The sequence below is a fragment of the Lithobates pipiens genome, unplaced genomic scaffold (assembly GCF_037356315.1).
Source record: "Lithobates pipiens isolate NorthernLeopardFrog02 unplaced genomic scaffold, aLitPip1_a1.2 Scaffold_22, whole genome shotgun sequence".
Classification (NCBI taxonomy): Eukaryota; Metazoa; Chordata; class Amphibia; order Anura; family Ranidae; genus Lithobates; species Lithobates pipiens.
In genome coordinates, this window is record NW_027507784.1 from 326,783,534 (window position 1) to 326,808,669 (window position 25,136).

At 45.5% G+C, this 25,136-nt stretch overlaps 1 protein-coding gene across 1 annotated transcript in view; it reads left to right on the forward strand.

Annotated features, from left to right (window-relative positions):
• CDIP1 (cell death inducing p53 target 1) overlaps positions 1 to 24,535 on the forward strand; it is a 33,265-nt gene extending 8,730 nt beyond the window's left edge. The window contains 5 exon segments of the mRNA XM_077449590.1: positions 2,510 to 2,610; positions 2,707 to 2,814; positions 10,007 to 10,069; positions 10,072 to 10,306; positions 12,867 to 24,535. Coding sequence (XP_077305716.1) covers positions 2,526 to 2,610; positions 2,707 to 2,814; positions 10,007 to 10,069; positions 10,072 to 10,306; positions 12,867 to 12,978 — 603 coding nt within the window. The 5' untranslated portion in view covers positions 2,510 to 2,525 and the 3' untranslated portion in view covers positions 12,979 to 24,535.
• The last annotated feature ends 601 nt before the right edge of the window (positions 24,536 to 25,136 follow it).

Consider the following 25,136-nt stretch of genomic DNA (forward strand, 5'->3'; position numbering starts at 1 on the left):
CTATGGCAAAGATCGCTTGAAGGCTCATCAAAGCCCCACCAAAGGCTCTTATTAACTTTTTATGAAGTACATAGTGTACCTCCGATCCATCCGGAGCACAGCACAGGACGCCATATCCTTTTGTGCGGCGAGTCCCCCCCCGCTGCCTTCTGGGGCATGCGTGTTTCCCAGAAGACAAGCTGGCCATTCGCAAAGCCACTCGCACATACGCAATAGGAAACAGGCAGTGAAGTCGCAAGGCTCCACTGTCTGTTTCCCTTAGAATGGCGGCGCCTGCGCCTGATCCGATGGACGGATTGGCATCTGGCACGAGAAGAGAGAAGATAGGGTGTAGCAGAAAGAGTGAGAGCCCAGAAGCAAGCAAGGAAGTCTATGACATTGCGGAAGCGTGTTTGGCAGACGAACCCTGGTGGAGGACATTTGAATTGCGGTATATAAAAACGGGATTATTCCCTTAAAGGCGCTTATTATTCTTATATCTGGTGAGTTTAACCCCCTGAGGGGATACGAACTTCACGCGGTGAAATATTGGTGCAATCCTGGTGGATGGAGTAGTTGCAGCACTTTTTGATGAACATTATTATCACCTCACAGCGTTGATTATACCATCATTGTCACCCTTTCTGCACAATCTCCTTTTGGATTTTTATGCTGTTATTTGGGACTTTAATTTGTTTATTGTTTAGCGCTGTGTTAGTACTGATATTTTCAGGACATGAACTGATTTTTATCCATGTACTATTTGCTTTCTGACTTTTTCTACTTTAACGGCTGCTGCCCTATAGACCCTCGAGACTAATTCGATAGGTCATTATTATATCTGTTTACTATTTTTCTGAATGTTTGGTCTGCTGAAATAGGCGCTGAGTGGGGTACTGTGGGCCTATCTTATACCCTTTCTGTTCTATCTATATATATATATATATATATATATATATATATATAATTAAAAGCCAGCAGCTACAAATACTGCAGCTGCTGATTTTTAATTAATGGACACTCAGAGTCCAGCGATGCCGAAGCAGATCCATCGCTCAGCTCTGGTCCCTGCTGTCTCCTGGGACCTGTGTATTTCCCCGGGGGGGGGGGAGGGGCTTACCTGTGCCATCCCTTCAGAGCTCTGTGCCGCGGCCATGACTCCTGAATGACGTCATCGTGGCTTGGTCTGTCAGACAGCCGGAGCGTGCAAACCCCGAAGGAAGACGAGATAAAAGTGGCAGCCCTGTCAGCAGTGACAACGCTCCGCTGGAGGGCTTTGTTCTAAGGTAAGTATTTCATAATGTGCTAGTATGGGGTGCCTACTAGCACATTATGCCGTTGTGTCACATTTTGTTTTAAAAAGGCTGCCGTTTACTACCACTTTAACAGTTAATAAAACGATGTAATGGGGGTGTAAGAAAAACAAGACCTGCTGTGGTAATGCTACTGGCAGACTCCATTATATACATCAGAGGTGACTGTGGACGGAGGATGCAAGAAAATGCTTTCCCAGCGTTTAAGAATGTCATCTGAAAAAGTGTCTGTGTTTTATAATAAAAATGCAGCTATATACCTCATTAAGAGCGTCACTCTGCGCTCATGTGACTCGCCGCCTCTCTCTTCTCCTCGTCTGACAATTGCAGTAGGCGGGGCCGAGAATGTCAGAAATAGAGAGGCGGCGGGTCACCCAAGCGGCGCTGGTATATAGCTGCATTTTTATAATACAACACAGACACATTTGCAGATAACATTATTAAACAGAGACCTACTTGCCCACGGGTCGGGTACCCGTGAATTAATCACGGGCACTGACGGGCCGGAGATTTAGCAGCAGCGGGCCAGGTGCGTACCGCAGGTCACGGGTTGCCAACCCCCTGTTCTAAACTGGGCTCAGAGTGATTTTCATTTTTGCCTGGAGTTCCCTTTAATCACTTGCTGACCACTTTATAGCCAAATGACGGCTACAGCGTGGCCGGCAAATTCTGGGACACTGTCATTTGACACTGGTCATCACAGATTGAGGTAAAGACCCAATCAGCGGCTCTTTACCACGTGATCAGCTGTGTCCAATCACAGATGTAAACGGAGGCCAGTTATCGGCACTCCTTTCCTCATGCTGACAGCGTAGGGAAGGGAGAATAGAGCTGATAAGCGGCTTCTGTTAAAGGGACATGTACACTGATAATTAAGGCACTGATTATCAGTGCAGTCCCAACAGTGCCCACCATTCATAGAGCCGTAGCCCGCAAACCCGGAAGGAAGCCAAGGTAACGTTGGAGAGCTGCGCTGGAGGGCTCCATGTACAGGTAAGTCTGCCATATTCTGCTAGTATGCGGTGCATACTAGTACATTATGACTTAAACCTGCAGGGGAGGGGCCATTGTTTTTATTTTTATTTTGACGGGTTACTACCGCTTTAACTCGACATCGATGAAAGAGGTATCCTTGTATCACTTTGATTAGTATGTGTTTCATCCATGTAGAGACAAGTGATTGTTAATATTGGTTGCCTTGTGTTCTTCTCCATCAGATATATACATAGCACCATGAACAGTGACCCGCCCCCTCCCTACCCTGGGGGTCCCACAGCCCCACTATTAGAGGACAAGCATGGCTCCCCTGGCATGGAAGGTAATTGGTTATTGCTGCTTGCAATGTGCCAACTTTCACCTTTTTATACCAGGCATCATCATCATCAGGTAATAATCTGTTTTCCTTTCATTATAGATAACGGACAGCCTCCAGCGGCCTATCCACTCAACCTGCCCTCCGCACCCCAAGATTCTGGACCTCCTCCATATGAGGCTAACCCAGGATACATTCCCCCAAACCCTGGTAAGTCTTCTCCACAATACTGAACACATTCACGTCCTGTACATCCTACTCGGCCTCACTGTCACCTGTGCTAAATTAGGCCTGTCTGTTTTACCCCCAGCAACACTCGCACTGTTGGATGGGAAGAAGGTGGCTGTCATAGTATTTATTTAGCACAGGAAACACAAAAGGAAAAGGTGGGGGGTGCCTTCTAAGAGCAGCATTAAAAGACTTGTGTGGAAACTAAGGCCGGCCATAGACGGTTTCTAATCATGGCTGGTTCATCAGGAGCTGGCCGAGATTCGAATCCTGTATGGGCAGGTTGAATGTACCCAAGTTGATCGATCAACTTGGTTACAACCAGCATGTCGGCTATTGCATGCGATTTATTGCTAGTGGCTGTTATAGCCGCTAGCAATAACCACTGTGTTCCCCAGCCAAGAGAACACAATGGCTACGCGGTAGGGTTTACCCCATTAACACTGACTGTGTTGATGGGGAATCAAACGATTTTCTTTTCTGCAACCCGTGGCTGCACAAAAGATCATCTCTCCATCTATGGCTGCCATTAGTGCCCACAGCTTATAAATCATCTTTTTACATTTAAATATTGCCACTCTATAACTTTTCTGGATGATCTGTATACCACAGTTGCATGATATACTGCACAGTTTCTCCAGTGCTGAGAGTTCAGGAAGGAGAAGATTTCCACTGCAGCCTGTATACATGCCCACATGTGTGATGTCAATATCATGTTACCTGGCTAGCTCTGCTCAACAAGTAAATGTGCCCTCCAGCATAAAAGACACAACTGAGCATGTGCAGGTCGGCTACTCTGCCTGTGTTAACTGGCCTTCCCCAGATAGACATTGCAAGGAGGGGAGGATCTGTGCATACAGGATGAAAGGAGAAAACAGCCTTCTTACACAATGCAGAGGATTAACCCCTTATGTTCCACAGTGAGTGTAACAAGCATGCTATGCTGAAAATACAGACATAATTTACTGTTGTGGGTTTAGTAACACTTTACGTCCTCACCCCTGTGAGTGATACTGCTCTGCAGCCTTGACCAGAAAGCGCCAAAGCCACCTTGGAATGCACGCCTGGCGTGGCAGCTGAAATTATATCACATTGAGGAAGACCGGAGGGCATGGTAATATGTTTCGGAGCATTCAAGACTAGGGTCACACTGGAAATTAAACTCATTGGAGCCCTATATAGAGAGATTGCACCACAGACTGGGGCCACGCTGGAAATTAAATTGGACCTTCAGTCATTTTTTCAACTTTCCATCTATTAAATCTTCTGCCCTTGTTGTTTTAACTTTGGATAGAAAAACATTTTTTTTTGTTTCTGCCAGTAAATGCCTTATACAGCCCACTTCCTGTTTCTTGTTTGGTAAAAAAAGCCTAGGCTTATGACATCATGCACAGCTCTCGCTGTAAGAGTTTGCCAGGAAGGGGGGGGGGGGGAGTCATAAGGGGGCCAATGAGAGCTGCAGAGCTGGAGGTGTGTGTCTGTCTAAATTCAGGAAGTGAACAGGCAGCAGCTTCAGCTGCCCACAGTTAAAATGGCTGCAGCCAGGATCAGTAGAGGAAGATTTCATATTTGGCAAGTACATAATTGCAGTATATATAAAATAATATGCAAAGATGGTTGGAGGGAAGCTTCAAGATGTTTTTATTACAAATTATGTGAGCAGAATGCAGTTCCTCTTTAAGCCGACTGGGGCCCTATATAGAGAAAATGCACCACAGACTGGAGCCACACTGGAAATTAAGCTGACTGGGGCCCTATATAGAGAGATTGCACCACAGACTGGGGCCACACTGGAAATGAAGCTGACTGGGGCCCTATATAGAGAAATTGCACCACAGACTGGGGCCACACTGGAAATGAAGCTGACTGGGGCCCTATATAGAGAGATTGCACCGCAGACTGGGGCCACACTGGAAATGAAGCTGGCTGAGGCCCTATATAGAGAGATTGCACTACAGACTGGGGCCACACTTGAAGGACTGGTCTGCTGACATACATACCTGCCTCATTTGCAATGTACGGTGCACAGAACCTGTTCAGCCAGCTGTGATCTCATTGCATTAGACAGCAATGGCCGATATATCCCACCGCTGTGGCTTCACATTTCAACACTGTAGTGTAGGGATTCTAGACAAACATAAGAAAACAAATGTAATGTACCACATCCTCTGCTTAGAAAGAGCTCAGTTAATGAGAAACAAGGAGGATAATGTACTCTCTCTAATCTCAATGAGATTACGGGTAACAAGAGACTTCCAAGTCCATTAAAGCAACAATACAAAACATTGCAGAGTCACTTATGGTGATTCCCTCTGCCACAGAATTCATTTCAATGAATAATTCCATCCTTCTCCAAACTGGAGTCAGAAATAAACCTCGTGTTGCCTCTCAGCTGTTCCGTCTTCTTTGTACACATTACAAAATGTTACTGTTGACACCCATGACTTCAGTCTGAGATAAAGGAGATCTGTGCGGAGAGATTATGTAGGCTGTCATTACTGGACACTCCTGAAAATGCTGGCGGCCATGTTTATCCAATGGCTTCAAAGTGTATCCAAACCCAAAAACCTAAATGCAATTCTTAGAAATGGTGGCTGCATTTGTTTTATTTAAATTTTTTTGATTTTTTTTTTAACCTGGTGATCCTACCAATAACACTCTCCCTGTCTTAGGGATACAACGCTCAGCCACCAAACAGTTTTAGGACGTCCAGCAGTACTAACCCCCCACACCCAAAAAAATAAAATAAATTCCTGTCCTCTAGAGCAGTGGTCTACACACTGCTGCCCGCAGGCTGGATGTGGTCCTTTGCATGTCTTTAACTGGCCCCTGGGAATTCCTCGTCCGGATATGAAGCGCTTTTCTTCACACTGAAGTGGGTGATGGGATACTTCTGCATCCTATAAGCTACCGTCTTATTATTGTTAATCTTACCTTATCAGTATTGCCGGTATCTTATAATATAAGGTCCCCCATCAGATAGCGTCCGCTGTGTACTGCACATGCGCAGTACACAGCAACACAGATTCCGAAAATACCTGAGGATGAACGGCGCCTGCACCGTGAGTCCAGGTTCTAGCCCCACCATCCAAGTGGACATAGAGTTGGAATAAAAAAAGCAGAGCACAGAGAGGCCGAGCCCGAAGCATGGCGAGCGAAGCTCGCCCGCGAGGGGCCGTCTAATTTTCACAACCCTATGTCCGCTTGGATGATGGGGCTACCACCTCCACTCACGGCGCAGGCGCCGTTCATCTTCGGAAATTTTGCGAAGCTGCTTCTGCCCCCTACGGGGCGGACGCTATATGATGGCCGGACTGAATATGCCAGAACACCAGCACTTCTCTGTTTGCCACACCCACATTCTGCGCAGGGCACAATGTATATATAAAAGCGTCCCAACACAGATGATTAGATCTACACACCGTTCGATTTATTGCTGCTGTAACAGCATATTTATAGTATATATTAGGGATCAATTGGTTATGGGTGAGGCCGATTTAGCAGTGGACAATATTCACTTTTTTTTTTTAAGTATCGGGCAAAAAAACATACCCGATATTACCAATATTGCTTCAAGTAGTTTTACCGGGGTGATGACTGCAGCTGCAGGCTACCATTCTTCAGAGCGGACGTTGGCTTTATTGTAATAATAACCAATGCGGCTCAGCAGCCACACGGCTGTTATTACAAGTGCCACCTTCTGCCACTCGCCCGGGCTCTATCGTCTTACTGGGAGGTCCTACATGCCGGCTGGCCGAAGACCCGAACAAAGACGATGCTTCGTTTCTGTCTCAGTTCTAGTAACCCAAAAGCGATATCATGACATCACTCTATGGATTACTGGCATCTTAAAGGGGCACCAGTTTTCAAAAATATAAAGTATTCAAAAACGCTGATCTTGACATTTTTTGAATATTTTCAAGTGCAGAGGAGGGGTTTTGGGGTCTTTATAGACCCCTGATCCCTCCATAAATAGTACCTGTCACTGCCTATTACTGTCACAAGGGATGTTTACATTCCTTGTGACAGCAATAACAGAAAAAAAAAAGTAAATCATTTTTTTTTTTTTAATGTACAGAATATTGGCACACAGTATTGACTATTGGTCTGAGAGGTGGCTGAAATATCAGTATCGGCACCAAAAAAACAAAAAACAAAACGATATTGGTGGATACCTAGTATACACTCAAGATCTAGCCCACCCATAGGATATTGTTATGCCAAACACCTCCCCCATGTACATACAGTTATCCATAGCATTTCTCGCCTGTCAATGTTTTTATAACAGCTTTCATAACCTCACGCAGGCTATCATATCACTTTGATCGAGGTGTTAGTTTTGTGGTTAACCAAGACTTCCATCTTTTCAGTAGAAACATCTCTCTTCTAACTTCAGAGTAACAATATATGTAAAGGAGTAATAACCCAAAGCAATAAATTATACCAGAGATAAAACGATAATTCTCCCACTTTCCAAGACTCTGGTCCGGCCGCACCTGGTGCATGCTGTCCAGTTCTGGGCATCAGTCCTCAGGAAGGATGTGCTGGAAACTGGAGAGAGTACAGCGAAGGGCAACAAAGCTGATCAAGGGTCTGGAAGATCTCCATGACAGGGAAAGACTGCGAGCACAGAACTTATTCTCCCTGGAGAAGAGATGCTGGAGGAGATATGCTTTCAATGTACAAATGTCATACTGGTAACCGCACAATAGGGATAGAACTCTTCCGCACAAGGGTATTTAAAAACACAAGGCCATTCACTAAAATTAGAAGAGAAGTGGTTTAACCTTAAACTGTGTAGAGAATTCTTTACTGTTAGAGCAGTAAGGATGTAGAATTCTCTTCCACAAGTAGTGGTTATAGCTGTAGTATTGATAATTTCAAAAAACGATTAGATAGGCACCTTAACAATCACAACATACAGGGGTATACAATTTTTTTTTCAACCTCACCAACTATGTGACCAGTGAAGAGGCACTATTCCTCCCACTGACACCAGTGAAGAGGCACTATTCCTCCCACTGATGCCAATGATGGGGCACTAGTCCTCCTCCTCCTCCTCCTCTTCACCACAGGCGCTGTGTAATTTTTATACTCCCACTGGCCACAGTCTGGCCCCCCTAAAGTCTAAAGGACCTTAAACTGGCCCTTTGTTTGCTGGAGGGCATGCACTTCAAGTCGTAAGCAGACAGGTTTCTCTTTTTAATGGATGACTGCCATAGGACCTTTTGTGGATCACGCATCTCTCCTGTTGTTTATTATTCACTCTAAGTTGAGTGGATTGTGTTACTCTTCAATACTTTTAAACAATTCACATCTTACCCCTACCTTGTTTGCCCTACTGCAGCCCCAGTGCTGGAAAGACAGGGTTTGCTGGTCTCTCTCTCTCTCTCTCTCTCTCTCTCTCTCTCTCTCTCTCTCTCTCTCTCTCTCTCTCTCTCTCTCTCTCTCTCTCTCTCTCTCTCTCTCTCTCTCTCTCTCTCTCTCTCTCTCTCTCTCTCTCTCTCTCTCTCTCTCTCTCTCCCCCTCTCTCCCCCTCTCTCCCCCTCTCTCCCCCTCTCTCCCTCTCTCCCCCTCTCTCCCCCTCTCTCCCCCTCTCTCCCCCTCTCTCCCCCTCTCTCCCCCTCTCTCCCCCTCTCTCCCCCTCTCTCCCCCTCTCTCCCCCTCTCTCCCCCTCTCTCCCCCTCTCTCCCCCTCTCTCCCCCTCTCTCCCCCTCTCTCCCCCTCTCTCCCCCTCTCTCCCCCTCTCTCCCCCTCTCTCCCCCTCTCTCCCCTCTCTCCCCCTCTCTCTCTCTCTCTCTCTCTCTCTCTCTCTCTCTCTCTCTCTCCCCCTCTCTCTCTCTCTCTCTCCCCCTCTCTCTCTCTCTCTCTCCCCCCCTCCCTCTCTCTCTCTCCCCCCCTCCCTCTCTCTCTCCCTCCCTCCCTCTCTCTCTCTCTCTCTCCCTCCCTCTCTCTCTCTCTCTCTCTCTCTCCCTCCCTCTCTCTCTCTCTCTCTCTCTCCCTCCCTCTCTCTCTCTCTCTCTCTCTCCCTCCCTCCCTCTCTCTCTCTCTCTCTCCCTCCCTCCCTCTCTCTCTCTCTCTCTCCCTCCCTCCCTCTCTCTCTCTCTCTCTCTCTCTCCCTCCCTCTCTCTCTCCCTCCCCCTCCCTCTCTCCGGCTGTACTTGTATACCTTTTTTTTTGCACATCTAGTATACTCTGTATATCTTCCCATGGCACCCCTGAGGAAGATCATTCACTGGCATGTTATGCTATGAGTTAAATGTGCAATTAAAGCCACATTTTGTTTTTTAATTTTTGTATAAATTACATGAATATTTTTATTGTGTTTAATTGTGTACTCCTAGGTAGCCTACAATAGTTAACCCCCCGTTGGTGTTTTAGAGGATATTTTTGGGATGATGGCTACACCTTAGCACCATACTCCTAATAGCTTTACTGGATGGGACTGAAGTGCCACTATGAGGGGAGGGGTGGTGGATTGGGACTGGGTTAGGACACTCTGTCGCAAACTTGGCTTGTAGGAAATAGGGTTTCTGGAGGGAGTGGGGGGGGGCAGGTGTGGGGGTTGGGATCTCTGGAGGAGGTTGGGGGGTCTTTGGGAGGACTGGAGGCTAAAGACTCTGGAACAAACTAGGGGGGCTGCAGGGGACTGGGTGGTACAGTGGAAGGTTGGGGGGGGGACTCTAAGGGAACTGTGTGAGGGTTGAAGAGCACCACAGACGACTATGGGAGGTTGGGGGATCTACAACTGGCTGGAGACCTTGGAAGAGGGAGGCTGAGGCCTGGCAGCCGGCCATGGCCTAGTGTTTATGAACCACTGCTCTAGAGGGAGGAGGTCCTAGAAAGGCCTTCTGTGTAATTGTCCATAATAACGTTTTACAAGATGTTGACATCATTGGAGTGCGCTGGTTGCTTTGCATATGACTTGTTTGGGAGCCATGGAGGAACTCTATGTAGCTAGCTCCTATTACCGTAGACAGACACACTTTGTGGGCTTGAGAGCAGCTGCTTCCCTTGGCTCATGCATTAATGTAACCATTATTATTATATTATGCCTGTCAAAAATGAAATGCGTTTCATGAATTTGTATTTTCAGTTGGCCTTTAATCGATATCACTTTAACCCTAAGCTTAGTGTTATGTATGATCATTTGACTCTTGTGTGTCTTCCCCAGGTTTTTATCCTCCTCCTGGACCATATGGACCTATGGGGTACTACCCACCTCCAGCTGGACAGTATCCACCCAGTTCCCATCCCCCAGTGCCCACGCCGCCACCACTGTCCTCATGCCACCCGGAGCCAGCGCTGCTTCTGCCACCACCACCACCACGGTGACCGTACTGCAAGGCGAGATGTTCCAGGGTTCTCCAGTACAGACAGTGTGTCCGCACTGCCAGCAGCCAATCACTACTCACATCTCCCATGAGATCGGGCTCATGAATCTCCTGCTCTGCTGCTTCTGCTGCTTTGTGGGGTAAGTGTGGCGGCATCTCTCGATGGTATTGGGTCCATGTTGACATGTTCCGCTGGTTGTTTTCTTCGCTTGGAGAGATCGGCATGCAGATCTTTCTGCTGATCTTCACAGTTCCCCCTCAGACTTCTCCTTAGCTGCAACTTATGCATGCACACTGCTCTCTTTCACTCTCACAGAATGCTGGGCTGTGAGAGAGAGTGGAGAGTGGACTGCGCATGTGTAGGTAGGGAACGAAGCTGGCCGTGCTCAATTCTGAGTTTCCAGGGCCACATATCCAATGTTTATTGCATCCTGCCATCTCCAGGACAGAGAAGGAAGGACAATTGTGTGAGCAACTTAAAAAGCAAGCATTTCTTGCTTTTTTTTATTTTATTTATATATATATATATATATATATATATATATATATATATATATATATATATATATATATATATATATATATTATATAAAATTAAGGGACGCTGTAATGCACTGGTCTTTTAAATTCGGGTCTTTGCTTGCCTTTATCCGGCATTTGGGACACTGTTTCTCCCTCTGACACCAATGATGGAACAGAAATTCTTCCTCTGACACCAATATTGGGGCATTATTCCTTCTACTGACACCAAAGATGGGGCACTGGAGCATAAGGGACCTGCTTAGAGGTACAGCCTGAAAAAGGAAGTCGAAAGCACTTTGGCTTTAACCACTTTGCGCCTGCCTGCAATAGACTGTGGGCGAGTGGCTGGTGTAGGCAAAATGACCTATTATTATTATTTATTATTATACAGGATTTATATAGCGCCAACAGTTTACGCAGCACTTTACAACATGAGGGCAGACAGTAAACTTGCAATACAAATCAATACAGGAGGAATCAGAGGGTCCTGCTCGTTGGAGTTTACAATCTAGAAGGGAGGGTCAAGTGGAAACAAAAGGTAATCACTGTGGGGGGTGAGCTGATGGAGAAAATGAAAAAACAGTTGTTGTTAGGTGTGGGTAGGGTAGGCTTCTCTGAAGAGAAGGGTTTTCGGGGATCGTCTAAAAGCTAATAGAGTAGGAGATAAGCAGACAGCTTGGGGTAGGGCATTCCATAGGATTGGAGAGACTTTGGAAAAGTCCTGGAGGCAGATATGGGAGGAGGTGATGAGGGAGCTAGAGAGCAGGAGGTCTTGAGAGGAACGAAGAGAACGAGTGGGTTGGTATTTAGAGACTAGGCTAGTGATGTAGGCTAAATTGTGGATGGCTTTGTATGTAGTTAGTATTTAGAATTTCGTTCTTTGGCCGACCGGAAGCCAGTGGAGGGATTGACAGAGAGGGGTAGCAGAGACAGAGTGATTGGTAAGGTGGACGAGTCTGGCAGCAGCATTCGTGATGGATTGAAGAGGTGATAGACTATGTAGAGGTAAGCCAATGAGAAGGGAGTTGCAGTAGTCGAGGCAAAGCAGGGATGAGAAACTGAGAGATCTGTTAGTACAAACAGCACATTTTACATATGTTGCACGTATTTAGGCACACATTTAGCCCCTTGATCGCCCTAGATGTTAACCTAGGGCCAGCCATTGGCTCCTGCTGCTATTGATCGGTCCAGTGAGGAAGGAGAGAGCTGCTGCTCTCGTGGACAGTGCTGGATTATGATTGGGCTCAGGTAAGTATAAGGGGGGCTGGGGGAACACATGCAGGACAGAAGGTTTTTGACTTTAATGCATAGAATGTATTGGGGTAAAAAAACAAAATACTTTACAAACACTTTAAGTGATGCTTTGTGAATCGTCCTTCTCCCTGTAATTATAAAAGGATAATGTTAGTTTACCGCTTAAAGGAAAATTGCATCTTTTTGACTGACAATTTCCTTTTCCCAACCCTCCAGTTGTTTTCAGTAAAAAAGAAAACATACATACCTTTTCCAATTGGTTTTTCAGCTTCTCGGGAAGGGGTGGTGGCAGGCAGGTTTGAGCAGCAATACATGATGGCTTTCATTCCTTTGGACCTAGCCTGTGTAATGAAGCACCCTCTAGGGGGAGTGTTTCCAGGCAGGATGTATTTGCATGCAGACTGTTCTAGGTAATTCCCATGTGTTGCTGAGCCTCCATCGTTGCAAGAACTGAAATGCGATGAATGAAAGAGGCAGACCAGGGATGATCTGGCTGGGGAGCAAAGAATTAGATGATGTAGGATGTCTTCCTGCCAGGAAACGAAGCAGGCTCTATCTGACTTCTGCAGTTGTTTTCGTTGGGGCACCCGTGCGTGCTTGCTCCCGAGCCCCGCTGCTGCGTCTGTTGACGCAGACGTGGGACTTGGCTCTGCCCCCTGCTCCTGTGTCACAGGATTTGATTGACAGCAGCTCCCACTGCTATCAACCTGCCCAATGAGGAGTGAGACAAGGTGGGAGCCGCTGTACCCATGCACATCGCTGGATCGGATCGAACTCGGATAAGAAAAAAGGGGGGGATTGATCTGGGGGGAAGCTGCAGCACAGAAGGTTTTTTTATTTTTTACCTTAATGCATAATATGTACGTAATATGTAACTTAACCTTTAGAACCGCTTTAACTTTCGTTTTTTGTTTTCTTCTACAGATGTGACCTAGGCTGCTGTCTCATTCCTTGTATGATCAACGATCTGAAAGATGTAACCCACACCTGTCCTAACTGCAAGGCCTACATTTACACCTACAGAAGAATGGGCTAAAGGACATTTCACAGGTTCCTCTCCATCCCTAAAGCATTCATCTCCAAGCTACAGTCTCATCTTCTCCTCCACCTGCCCATCGCCCCTCAGATGCTGTGAATCGAGACTCCTGATACGGCTAGGTCCAAACGTGACATGGTCTGCTTATAAAATGAAGGAAAAAAGTCATTTCAGACTGACGACCATTGTCCATCAAGTGTCTTCTGGTGGTGCCCCCTCCCCTCCCAAGACACCTGGAAGATCTTGCTGATGACATTTTATGCTGCTTTTAGGATCACTTTGACCTTCTAGTCCTATGTGTCAAAACAGAGTCTAGTTCAGATAGGCAACTATTGGGTTATGACATAACTGGAACGCTGTTGTGGCTTCGTTAATCCAAGTGTGCCGACACTGGTGGCCTCGTAGGAAGGGAAGCTGGCTTGTAAGATTGTCCACACCATTTCCAGCTTTCCATACGTCAAGTCTGCGCTCTCAATCTGCTTAATCTTCAGGCCCATCAATGCTACCTCAGAGATAAGTGGCATTAGGTTTTGTGAAGGCCAAGGTTGGTTTTCACAAAGATGGGTAGACCAGTCTGTCCTACCAGGAAATCAGCTGCTTTAAAATAGGACTTACTACTAATCGGCATTTTCACTTTGCCTGATTTTTTTTGGTAGCATATAAAAGCTCCAGGAGTTTGCTTTTGCTGTGATGATGATGCTTCAATCATGGTTGAAAGGATTTACTGGAACTGGTCTACACAGACGCAGATGTTTGAATTCTCCAAGCTTTCACATTAATCATATACCATAAAACACTAGCTAAAGAAGAATAATCATCCATCTGCTTCTTATACCTCTCAGGACCTCCAATGGTGATATCTCTGCACCGAGGTTCCCAACTCCTCCCACCTTCCATAACAATTATCATGCTGTCTCTCTCTGATTTTTAAGTTGTGTTGCATGCCACAGGATGAGTGAACTATTCCTGTTTTGGCCTAATGGGTGTGCCAGTCCACCAGCACCCATGCCTCAATGACAAGTTGGCTTTTGGGGGGACTGATCCTTTATAAGATCCTTCATACCACTTGGGGTTGGCTCCCCTACTATATGAGTTAAAATGTTGTTGCTAATTATTAAGTGGGTTGCAGCAGATGACACAACTAAATATATGCATTTGACAGAATAATCAATAGTAATCTCAGTCATCCTCACAATGCAGTTAGATGACGTCCCATATCCGTGCATTGCACTATAAGACCGCCCTCAGCCTGCGGTCTTGCTCCATCCTCCACTCAAGCTTGGATTTTGGATGGTTTCATCTAACTGTATCCCATGATTCCATCTTCACTTGGATCTCAATAAAGGGACCCTGTGATGTGCACCCTGTAGAGGCAGCTGTTTTTTACAGACTAGTGCTGGTCCAGATTATCGGTCCACTGGAAGCCATGACATTTCTGTACTATCACCAACTTCGCTGGTATCAATAATTCTTACACTGGTATAGCTTAGCCCTCACAATGGATGCTCTTGCTCTTAAATGTCACAAAGCTCATGGAAAGGTCCTGCGAAACCATAATCTCAGTCATCCTCCCGGTGCATTTAGATCACGTCCCATATTTGCGCATTGCACTATAAGCCTGCCCTCAGCCGCTGCCTTGCTTCATCCTCCACCCAAGCTCAGATTTTGGAATGTTTTTCATCTTTTGGTATTTAATCGGAGGGAGGAATTCAGCTTCACGTGGATCTCAAAAAAGTGACCCTGTCCTGTACACCCCTGTAGAGGTGGCTGTTTTTCCAGACAAGTGATGGTCCAGATTATCCGTCTACTGGAATCCATGACATTTCTGTACTTTCACCAACTTCGCTGGCATCAATAATCTTTACACTGGTATAGCTTAGCCCTCACAATGGATGTTCTGGCTTTAAACATCACAAGGCTCATGGAAAGACGGGCCACACAGAACTGATATTTCAGCTGTAGGTGGATGCTGGTGGGCTGAATCTCTTTTAGAGCTCAAAATCAAGAGATCTCTGCATTAGAGGAACTATCAGAATGTTGTATTCCTACTGAGGCACCATGTACACTGCTGCTGCTAAACGGACGTTCAGAGGCAGTTGGATGCTTTTTTTCAACTGCCCCTGAACTCATTCAATGTTATCTTATGTGACCATGTACACCGTTTCCTTTACAGTCATTCTTAGGCAGTTGCTTTTTTTTGAAGGCAAAAAAATTAGTTCAGACACTGAAGATTTCCACGTTTCAGATGTCAAATGCGGCTAAACGCGGTACCGGTGTCTAGCCGCGTTTTTAGTTTATAAGCGGTTTTAAAGGTACCCAATTTTTTGGACGTTAAAACACAAAAAAAAAACACTAGAAAACGATGAGAGAACCTAAGAAAAAAAAAAAAAAAAAGTTTAAAAACTGGTAATTACTTGCAATGATTCATAGACCATATACAGCCCTTGATCCAATCCAATACACCACAAAGTCTAATTGTAATTTGACCCATATGATGTTCAATATGAAAAAGATGACACCACCATTGAGCCTGACCTCCGACGTGCTCAAACATAGTTTCATGAAATTTGATAGTCACCTACAGACGTTCCTCTGGTGGCACAATCTGCCTCACGTTCACGTCCAAGCGTGTCAGACTGGGCCTGAACTTTTTCTAGTAGAATGTCAAATGAGGCAATGGACATGCGTGTGAAATTAAAAAATTTCTCGGGGTATGCAGCTGTACATATATGTTGATAAAATAACCTACTGACATGCGCTTCGCGGTCAATGGATGGGTCCAGTAGTGACGAACTCTGGTCCTCGCATGCAATTTTTGGCGTCGTTCTAGCCTCATCAAGAGCAACATTGGGAGCATTTCCTCACATATGCTCCTTATGGGATCCATTGTAAAAAAAAAAAAAAAGCAGAAATGGGGACAAATACAAGGACACTGCTGCGCTCTCTGCTGCTGCTACTCACCCTGGTCTCACAAAATGGCTGAAATAGTTAAATAAAACCTTTTTTCGAGCTTGGGAAGGTTCTTATGATATTCTCCTTACTAAACACTTCTATACACAAACGTGGCATGCAAACGCGGCTAAACGTGGCATGCAAACGCGGCTAAACGGGCGTTTCTAAACGCCGGTTTTAAGCTTTTTCAAAAAAAAAAAAACATTCAGAGGACTTTGCCTCAGCATCCCGTGTACATGGAGCCTAAGGAGGAAGCCGTTGGGCAGGGTTCCTCAAGGGTTCCTTGAACAATGAGCAGCTTATGCCTCTCCTATAAGTCCCTCTAATGCCGCCTACACACGATCGAATTGTCCGGTGTACTTAGTCCGGCAAACAATCCAGCGGATAGTCCGGCGGACTTTCTACCGAACGGACTGGGCCACACACGGACGCACAGAAAGTCCGGCGTTTGCTAGCACGATGACGTACAGCACGTACGACGGGACTAGAAAAGGGAAGTTCAATAGCCAGTAGCCAATAGCTTCCTTTTTCGTACTTGCTTCTGAGCATGCGTCATTCTTAGTCCGCCGGACTAGCATACTCACGAACGTATTGTCTGCTGAAACCCAAGATTGGAGTGCAAAACTACTTTCTAAGTCCGCCGGACTCTACGCTGGAAAAGTCAGCTGAAGCCCACACACGATCGAATTGTCCGCTGAAATGCGTTTCGGCGGACTAAGTACGCCGGACAATTCGCTCGTGTGTACGCGGCATAAGTTGATCCTTTTTAGTTATCTGTAAGGGAGTAATTCATCCCAAAGACCACAAGTGTAATGAACTTTCTTCCCAATGACCACCACACTAATAAATCATGGGTTGTAGATAGTCATTTTTAGCAGGGGTTCCCTGAGACTGGAAAGGCAACTCTAAAGAATCTGTCACTTTGCACGTTGAAGGCAAAGTGACTGGTTCTCCCGACAGGTCAATCCTGCCACCAACACCCATTAATACTAACCTTCATTGCGTAGCTTTGTAGGACCCGATCTTCCTGTGCAGCCCCCCCCCCCCCTTCAGTTTCTCTGTCAAGAGCAACATGGCTGCCTATCACATTTTAGGCGGGATGGGTGTACAGGCTGGCAGGAGAAATGGCAGTGCAGATTGGCGATGTGAGTGGAGGATTTCCCCAAGGAGTGCAAACAGGACGGAGCAACACATGACCACCCTGCTGTGTACGGGCTTTGCAGACCTGTTGCTTTCCATGCCAACATTAACGTCAATGAGGCAGTGGCGCTGCCAAACCCACAATAGAGTAGGAATGGGCAGTATGCCTTTACCGGGGGCTGCTGGGCCTTTGAGGTAGGCTGTACGGGGCCCCATGATTTTTATGGTGGCCCTGGGTGGATGTGAGTTTTATTTTTTTCCCTAGAGACCCAATTTGTTTGCCTTGGATCGACTGGAAATCTCATTAGTGTTCTCTCAAGACAAAGCAAATGTTAACCATTTCCCACTCTGTCCAAAATTTTGTCTGGAGGCCTGAGCCCCTTGTAATGGCTACAGCAAGTGAGCCGACCGTGTTCCAGAGGTCGATCCAGATAAGGATCTGGAATATCATTCAGCCCACCTTCATCAACCTTTTAAAACTGAACAAATCCGTCTTGGGTGGACCGACCCTTGAAGTAGCTTAGCATACCATCTCTCTGTGTATAAACTACAAATTATATTACAACTTGCTTTTGAATGAATATTTTCTGTATGGAAAAGCGTTTCATGAAACCTGTACAGTCGTCTTTTACTCTCCGTCCCAGGCGTATAGGCCTCCTGTGGTGCGTTGCCCTGATTTATGTGATGTCACGCTCCTTCCGTTTAACTCTGAACCCCCGTGAGAGTGGCACCTTGGCGGTCTTCTATAAACTGACCGCGTTCTGATTCTTCTCAGGTTTGTTTGTTGGTCCTTGCGTGCGGCCGCACGTTGTTGCCTTTGCCTGACAGTTGCATCGAATTTTATTTACTGATTGTTTTTTTATGAATTCACACAGCAACAAAAAAAAATTATGATGAACTGCATATTGACAGTTTTGTATCAATATTGCTATCTGTCGCATATTGGCTGGTTTTAGATACTGCATGCCGGTCCGCACAGGGACATAGATATAACAGCCTGCTAGGGACTATTATGGCTTGGTATAAATATCCAGTCCTATTTGATTTTCACAGTCCAAAATAATGTTCTACAAGCGGAACTCCATCTCTCTGATGTATAAGATACTGTAAGGAAGGGCAGAAAAGTGAATTAAGTCACCTTGGTAAGCAGTATTTCTGTTATAGGTACTTTAAAGCGGTAGTAAACCCGCTAATGTGTTTTGTTTTTATGCACCGCATACTAGCTCATGACCTTAGAACGAGGCCCTGACATCTGGCCCGATCCACGCCGAGGGAGCTGACATGCTCCCTCGGCGTTCCTTCCGGGTATCGCGGCTCCGGCGCTGTAAGTGGCCGGAGCTGCAATATCGTCGCTCCCGCGCATGCGCACGGGAGATTTCATCCCGGCCGGTCGGCCACTGCCGGACTTTCAGCCGAGAATCCCCTTGTGCGCATGCGCCGCTGCAGTCAGCGGCGCATACCGAGGGGAATATCTCCTAAACCGTACAGGTTTAGGAGATATTTTTTTTACCTACAGGTAAGCCTTATTATAGGCTTTCCTGTAGGTAAAAGTAAAAAAAAAAAAAAAAAAAAAGTATACAACCACTTTAAAGTGACACTAAACATAAAAAAATTTTTATAAAAAAAAAATAAATGCATCCTGTTTAAAGTGATTGTACCCCATCTTAAAAAAAAAAAATAATAAACATGTTATACTGCTCTATGTAATAGTTTACACAGAGCAGCCCCGATCTTGCCCTTCTGGGATCCCCCACCGGCGCTCCTGGCTGCTCTTCTTCTTAGTGCTCCCACATAGGAAGCTGCTTCCTATGGGTGTGCACCAGTGGGCTCGCTCCTGAATTGGGCTGCCAGCGTCCATTGACACAGATGGCACAGCTCGACCCCAACCCCGCCCAGAGGATTTGATTGACAGCAGCAGGGGCCAATGACTCCTGTTGCTATCAGTCTGCCCTGTAAGAAGAGAGCGCCGCTGCTCATGGGCACAGCCCTTGATCAAGATCAGACACTGTCACGATCTTGTGACACTGAAGGTTTTTTTTTTTTTTTTAACTTACTGCAGCGACTGCAGTAAGGTAAAAAAAAACTACCTTAACCACTTCAGCCCCGGAAGGTTTGACTGCTGAATGACCGGGCCATTTTTTGCGATTCGGCACTACGTCACTTTAACTGGCAGTTGCACCCAAAATAAATTGCCGTCCTGTTTTTTCCCATAAATAGAGCTTTCTTTTGATGGTATTTGATCACCTCTGCGGTTTTTATGTTTTGCGCTATAAACAAAATAAGAGCGACAATTTTGAAAAACACAAGCAATATTTCTTACTTTTTGCTATAATAAATATCCCCCAAAAACATAGAATTCTTTTTTTTTTCCTCAGTTTAGGCTGATATGTAATCTTCTACATATTTTGGGTAAAGAAAAAAATCGTAATAAGCGTATATTGATTGGTTTGCGCAAAAGTTATAGAGCCTACAAAATAGGGGATAGTTTTATGCCATTTTTATTATACATTTTTTTTTGTTTTGTTTTTAGTAATGGCGGCGATCTGCGATATTATGGCAGACACATCGGACACTTTTGACACTATTTTGGGACCATTGTCGTTTATACAGTGATCAGTGCTATAAAAATGCACTGATTACGGTGTAAATAACACTGGCAGGGAAGGGGCTAACCACTAGGGGGCAATGAAGTGTGTCCTAGGGAGTGATTCTAACTGTGGGGGGGGGCTACCTAGGACATGACAGTGATCACTGGTCCCGATCATAGGGAGCAGTATATCTGTCATTACACAAGGCAGAACGGGGAAATGCCTTGTTTACATAGGCATGTCCCTGTTCTACCTCTCCATACCGCAATCACGGGCCGCCGGAGAACATAGAGTTCCCGGGACCCGGAGGCATGCTCCTGTGGGGCGCGCCCAAAAGGCGCCAAATTTATAGGGACGTACCTGTACGCCCATTTACCTGCCTGTGCCATTATGCCGATGTGCATCTGTGTGCAGCAGTCGGCAAGCGGTTAAAGTGGAACTGCAGTCTGCTCACATAATTTGTAATAAAAACATCTTTGCCATTCTGAAGCTTCCCTCCAACCACTTTGTATATTAATTTATATATATATCTTTATATTATATACTGTGATTCTGTGCTTGCCAAATATGCTGCAGAAATCTCCCTCCACTGAGTTTGGCTGCAGCCATTTTAACTGTGGGCAGCTGAAGCTGCTGCCTGTTCATCTCCTGGATTTACACAGAGGCACACCTGCAGCTCTCATTGGCCCTCTTATGACTCACCCCCCCCCCCCCGTCCTTTCCTGGCAAACTTTCACAAGAGAGAGCTGTGAATGATGTCATAAGCCTAGGCTTTTTACCAGACAAGAAATGGCAAGTGGGCTTCCTGTTTCTTACGTTTTACTCTCCAACGTTAAAGAGGAGTTCCGCCTAATTTATTTCTTTATTTTTTTAAAGTCATCAGCTACAAATACTGCAGCTGCTAACTTTTTTTTAAAATAAGGACACTTGTCCTGTCCAGGGCGCCCGCGATGTCGGCACCTGAACCCAACCCGTCTCTCGGGTGGGGGCGCCGCCATCTTCGGTAAGGGAATCGGGCACTGAAGCCTTGCGGCTTCACTGCCTGGTTCCCTACTGCGCATGCCAACTCATGCTGCATGATGCCACTGGACCCTGCTGTGCTCTGGGACCTGTGTGTCTCCCAGAAGACGGGGGGGGGTTTGCAGAATGCGCCGAAAGTGGTGTAGATACCCATGGGTGGCTGGGAGCAAAATACCTGTATTAGACAGGTATCTGCTCCCCCCCCTGAAAGGTGCCAAATGAGACACCAGAGGGGAGGAGGAATCCTAAAAGCGGAAGTTCCATTTTTGGGGGGAACTCCTCTGTAAAACAACAAGGGCAGAAGATTTAATAGATGAAAAGTTGAAAAAATGACTGAAGTTCAACTTTAAGCCTTTAGAACCACTCTAAGCCCCTGTACACACGGTCGGAGATTTTGACAACCAAATCCGTCGGATTTTGTCTGTCGGATTGTGTCCGAAACTGTTGCATACACACGGTCGGACAAAGTTGTCGCCCCCCCCCCCCCCCCCCCACAAATAGAGCTTTCTTTTGGTGGTATTTGATTATCCCTTCGGTTTTTATTTTTTGCGCTATAAACAAAAAAGAGTGACAATTTTGCTATAAATATACCCCAAAATTTTTTTTTTTTAAAAATTTTTCCCTCAGTTTAGGCCGATACGAATTCTTCTACATATTTTTAAAAAATCGCAGTAAGCGTTTGATTGGTTTGTGCAAAAGTTATAGCGTTTACAAAATAGGGGATAGTTTTACGGCATTTTTATAAATTTTTTTTTTTACTATCAGCGATTTTTATCATGACTGCGATATTATGGTGGACACATCGGACATTTTTGGGACCATTGCCATTTATACAGCAATAAGTGCTATACAAATGCACTGATTCCTGTGTAAATGACACTGGCAGTGAAGGGGTTAACCACTAGGTGGCAGTGTAGGAGTTAAGTGTGTCCTGGGGAGTGTTTCTAATTGTGGGGGGGCCGTGGCTACATGTGACACATCACTGATCTCTGCTCCGATCACGGGGAGCAGAGATCAGTGACACTGTCACTAGGCAGAATGGGGAGATGCTTGTTTACATTAGCATCTCCCCATTCTTCCTCCCTGTGAGACGATCGCGGGTATCCCTGCGGCGATTGAGTTTGAGGGACCCGCGACCCGACTCGCGGAGCTTGCCGCGGGCACCTGCTGGCCGTCTCTTAAAGGGCAACATTACAGGTACGTTAGTTTGCCTGCACAAGCCCTTCTGCCGACGTATATTGGCGCAAGTTGGTCAGCAAGCGGTCAGGCCTGTACATGCTCTTGAACTATCCATTGTGTCCAATAGGAAATGGACAAATTCTTTTCTCCTTATTTATTTATTTTTTGTTGTTTTTTTTTCGCAATTGAAACGCATTATACCGTTCAGAAGACATAGATGGGAAGCAGTTGATCCAAAACGGATTTAATTCCTCAGTGTGAAGGTGAGTGTGTAATCTGGAGTACGATGACTCCAGCCAGCTCTCTAACAAGCCTTTGTGAGGGTAAGGACAAGGAGAGTAAGGGTGCTACACCAAAAGTAGAGAAGCACAGTGGCTTGGTGGTTAATCCTTGGCTGGAATTCTGACCAGAGCACTGCATCTGCATGGAGTTAGCATGTTCTCTCTGTGCTCGCATGGGTTTCCTACCACACTGCAAAGACATGCTGACAGGTTCATTGGTTCCTGCCTAAATTGGCTCTAATATGTTCATGCATGTATTTATGCATGGGAGATAGGGGCCTTAGATTGTAAGCTCCTTGTGGGCAGGGGCCAATTTGATATGTGGTATGTAAAGTGTCGGTACTATAGAAATGCCTGTAACAATACGCATAGGGCCTCCACTATTTTGTTTCATCACAGGTGGCCAAAGATAAAGCCAACACGTTTCAGGGGCTGTATGGTTTCCCCTTTCATCAGGGCTTAGGTTGATGGTTTAGTTGGATTCTTGGTGGTGGTGGTGGGGTTCAACTACGTCTGGAATAATTTGGCTGCTTTAATCCTGAAGCATTCTTCAGCAGGTGTTTTTTTGAAAAACGTGGATTCCTATACATTTGGTGTGGCACTTTTATTTTCCTTGTATGGGTTGGCACCTCCCCATGCTTTTTTATTTTTTTTATTTTTATTTTTTTTGATGGAATTTGTGTTCAAAACTGATCACGTGCCATTTTAGATGCGTTCCCATAGAAGGCAATAGCTGGGAATTTGCATCTGAACCGCCCCACAGTGCTCAGAAAATGCACAAGACTCTTTCAATTTGCACTGCCGCTGAGATATATATATATATATATATATATATATATATATATATATATATTATATAAGTGGCTCCATGGAGAAGGCTGCTGGTTCACATGTCACGTGAATCGGATGCAGTTCAAAATGCATCCAGTTTGCATATATGTGAACCTAAAGCAGGGGTCTCAAACTAGCGGCCCTCCAGCTGTTGTAAAACTACAAGTCCCATCATGCCTCTGCCTGTGGGAACCATGATTGTAACTGTCAGCCTTGCAATGCCTCATGGGACTTGTAGTTTTGCAACAGCTGGAGGGCCACCAGTTTGAGATCCCTGGCCTAAAGCATGATTCACAAGGAGGGGGGGGTCATAACCACCATGGGGCTGGCCCTTTTGGTTTTTGCATTCTAGTATCCAATCCTCCTGTAGGTGGCAGAATAACCTATTTTGTCATGGAATAAGAACTGACCCCCCCCCCCCCTCATTGAACTTCAGAGAAAGAGTCTTTGTGTCGAGTACAACAAAATCCTATTATTTACAAAGACGACTAAATAAACTGCCCTTCCTTACAGTGTTAATGTTGGCATTAAAGTGTCATTACTCTGGAAAGTGTCCACATTAAAATTTAGAACCACAAAGCGAGAATGAAGTGATAAATGCTTTCGTCTTTGATATTTGCATCTCTACAGAAAACCAGCAGACGTTGATACCGATGTGCATAAGCTGCACGCCGCATTTAAAGCCGATTTGTACCCATTATCTATACCTAGACTGGGGCAGCCATTTTTATGGCCCAGCATAAAATGCTCTTAAGCCTTGTACACACGGTACGATTGTTTGGCCAACCAAGCGTCTGATTTCTGTCAAAAGGGCATGTGCCAGGATCTTGTCTTGCATACGAACGGTACACAATTGTCTTGCCACAAACACGAACGTCGTGATGTACTACGAGAAATTTCAGCTCTTCAGCGCCGCCCTTTGGGCCCCTTCTGCTAATGTCGTGTTTGGTGAGCATTGATTCCGATCATGGGTGTTTGTACCTTTTGCGTGACGGATTTGTGTAATGACGATACGAAAATCTGACGTCAAACTGTTGTCCGCCAAAAATTTACTAGCCTGCCATTCAACATTTGTTGGCCGAAAGTTGGACAACAATTGTCCAAAAGGAGCGTACTAACGGTAAGATTTTAGGACAACAGTCTGTCAACAGACAATCCCCTGCCAACAATCGTCCCGTGTGTACGAGGCTTAAGTCTAGCCCTGTTGCCTCTATAGCAGAGGCCAGATTTAAGGAAGCCTCTCTGGTTACACCAACAGTTGTCAGCGAGCTGACAGAACGCAATGCACAAAATGGCCGTCCTAGTTGTGACCAGAGAATGGGAATGGCAGCTGGGCAGATTTTTCTTTTTTTTATTTCTTTGTTAACGTGGAATAAAGTAGACCACCAGCACACAAGTCGTTTTTTTTTTTTTTTTTTGTTTTTGTTTTTTTGTTGTAAATTTTGCCAATTTAAACCTGATGTGACCTTGTCGCTTGCCACAAGAGCCCCTGTGGCGGCAAGTTCCTCTAACTGTGAAAAATGTATATTTATTAGTATGTTGCATTAAATAGTAATGACCTAACAATCATTGATTTGGTGTGGTGATTTATGTTGCTGCATTCTCTGTTCCAGGGACACTTAAAGCAAAACTTTACCTAAAATAACTTGATAAATAAAAATAATTTGCTTTAGCAAGGAGCATACGTTCCACATTAACCTCCCTGGTGGTATGATTATGTCAGATTTTTGAATCTCAAAGCGGTACATTGTTTTGCATAGAAATTTGGCATTTTATATTACAAGCCTATAATTCTTAAGCCGTGTACACACGTTCAGAATTTTGGTCGGAAAAAGCTCTGAAGGTTTTCCAGATGGAATTCTGACGGGATTTCACTCAAGCTGTCTTGCATACACAGTCGCACCAAATTCCGACCATCAAGAACGCGGTGATGTACAACGGGACTAGAAAAAGGAAGTCCAATACCCAGTAGCTTCCGTCTCGTAGTTGAATCTGGGCATGCGTGAGTTTTTGCATGTCGGAATTGCATACACACGATCAGAATTTCCGATAGCATGTTCTCAATTTTCCCAATGTAAAAACGCTCTATCAATTTTTTGCCGGTGGGATTTCGGCCAGCTAAATTCCGATGGAGTATACACACGGTTGCGTTTTCCAATGAAAAGCT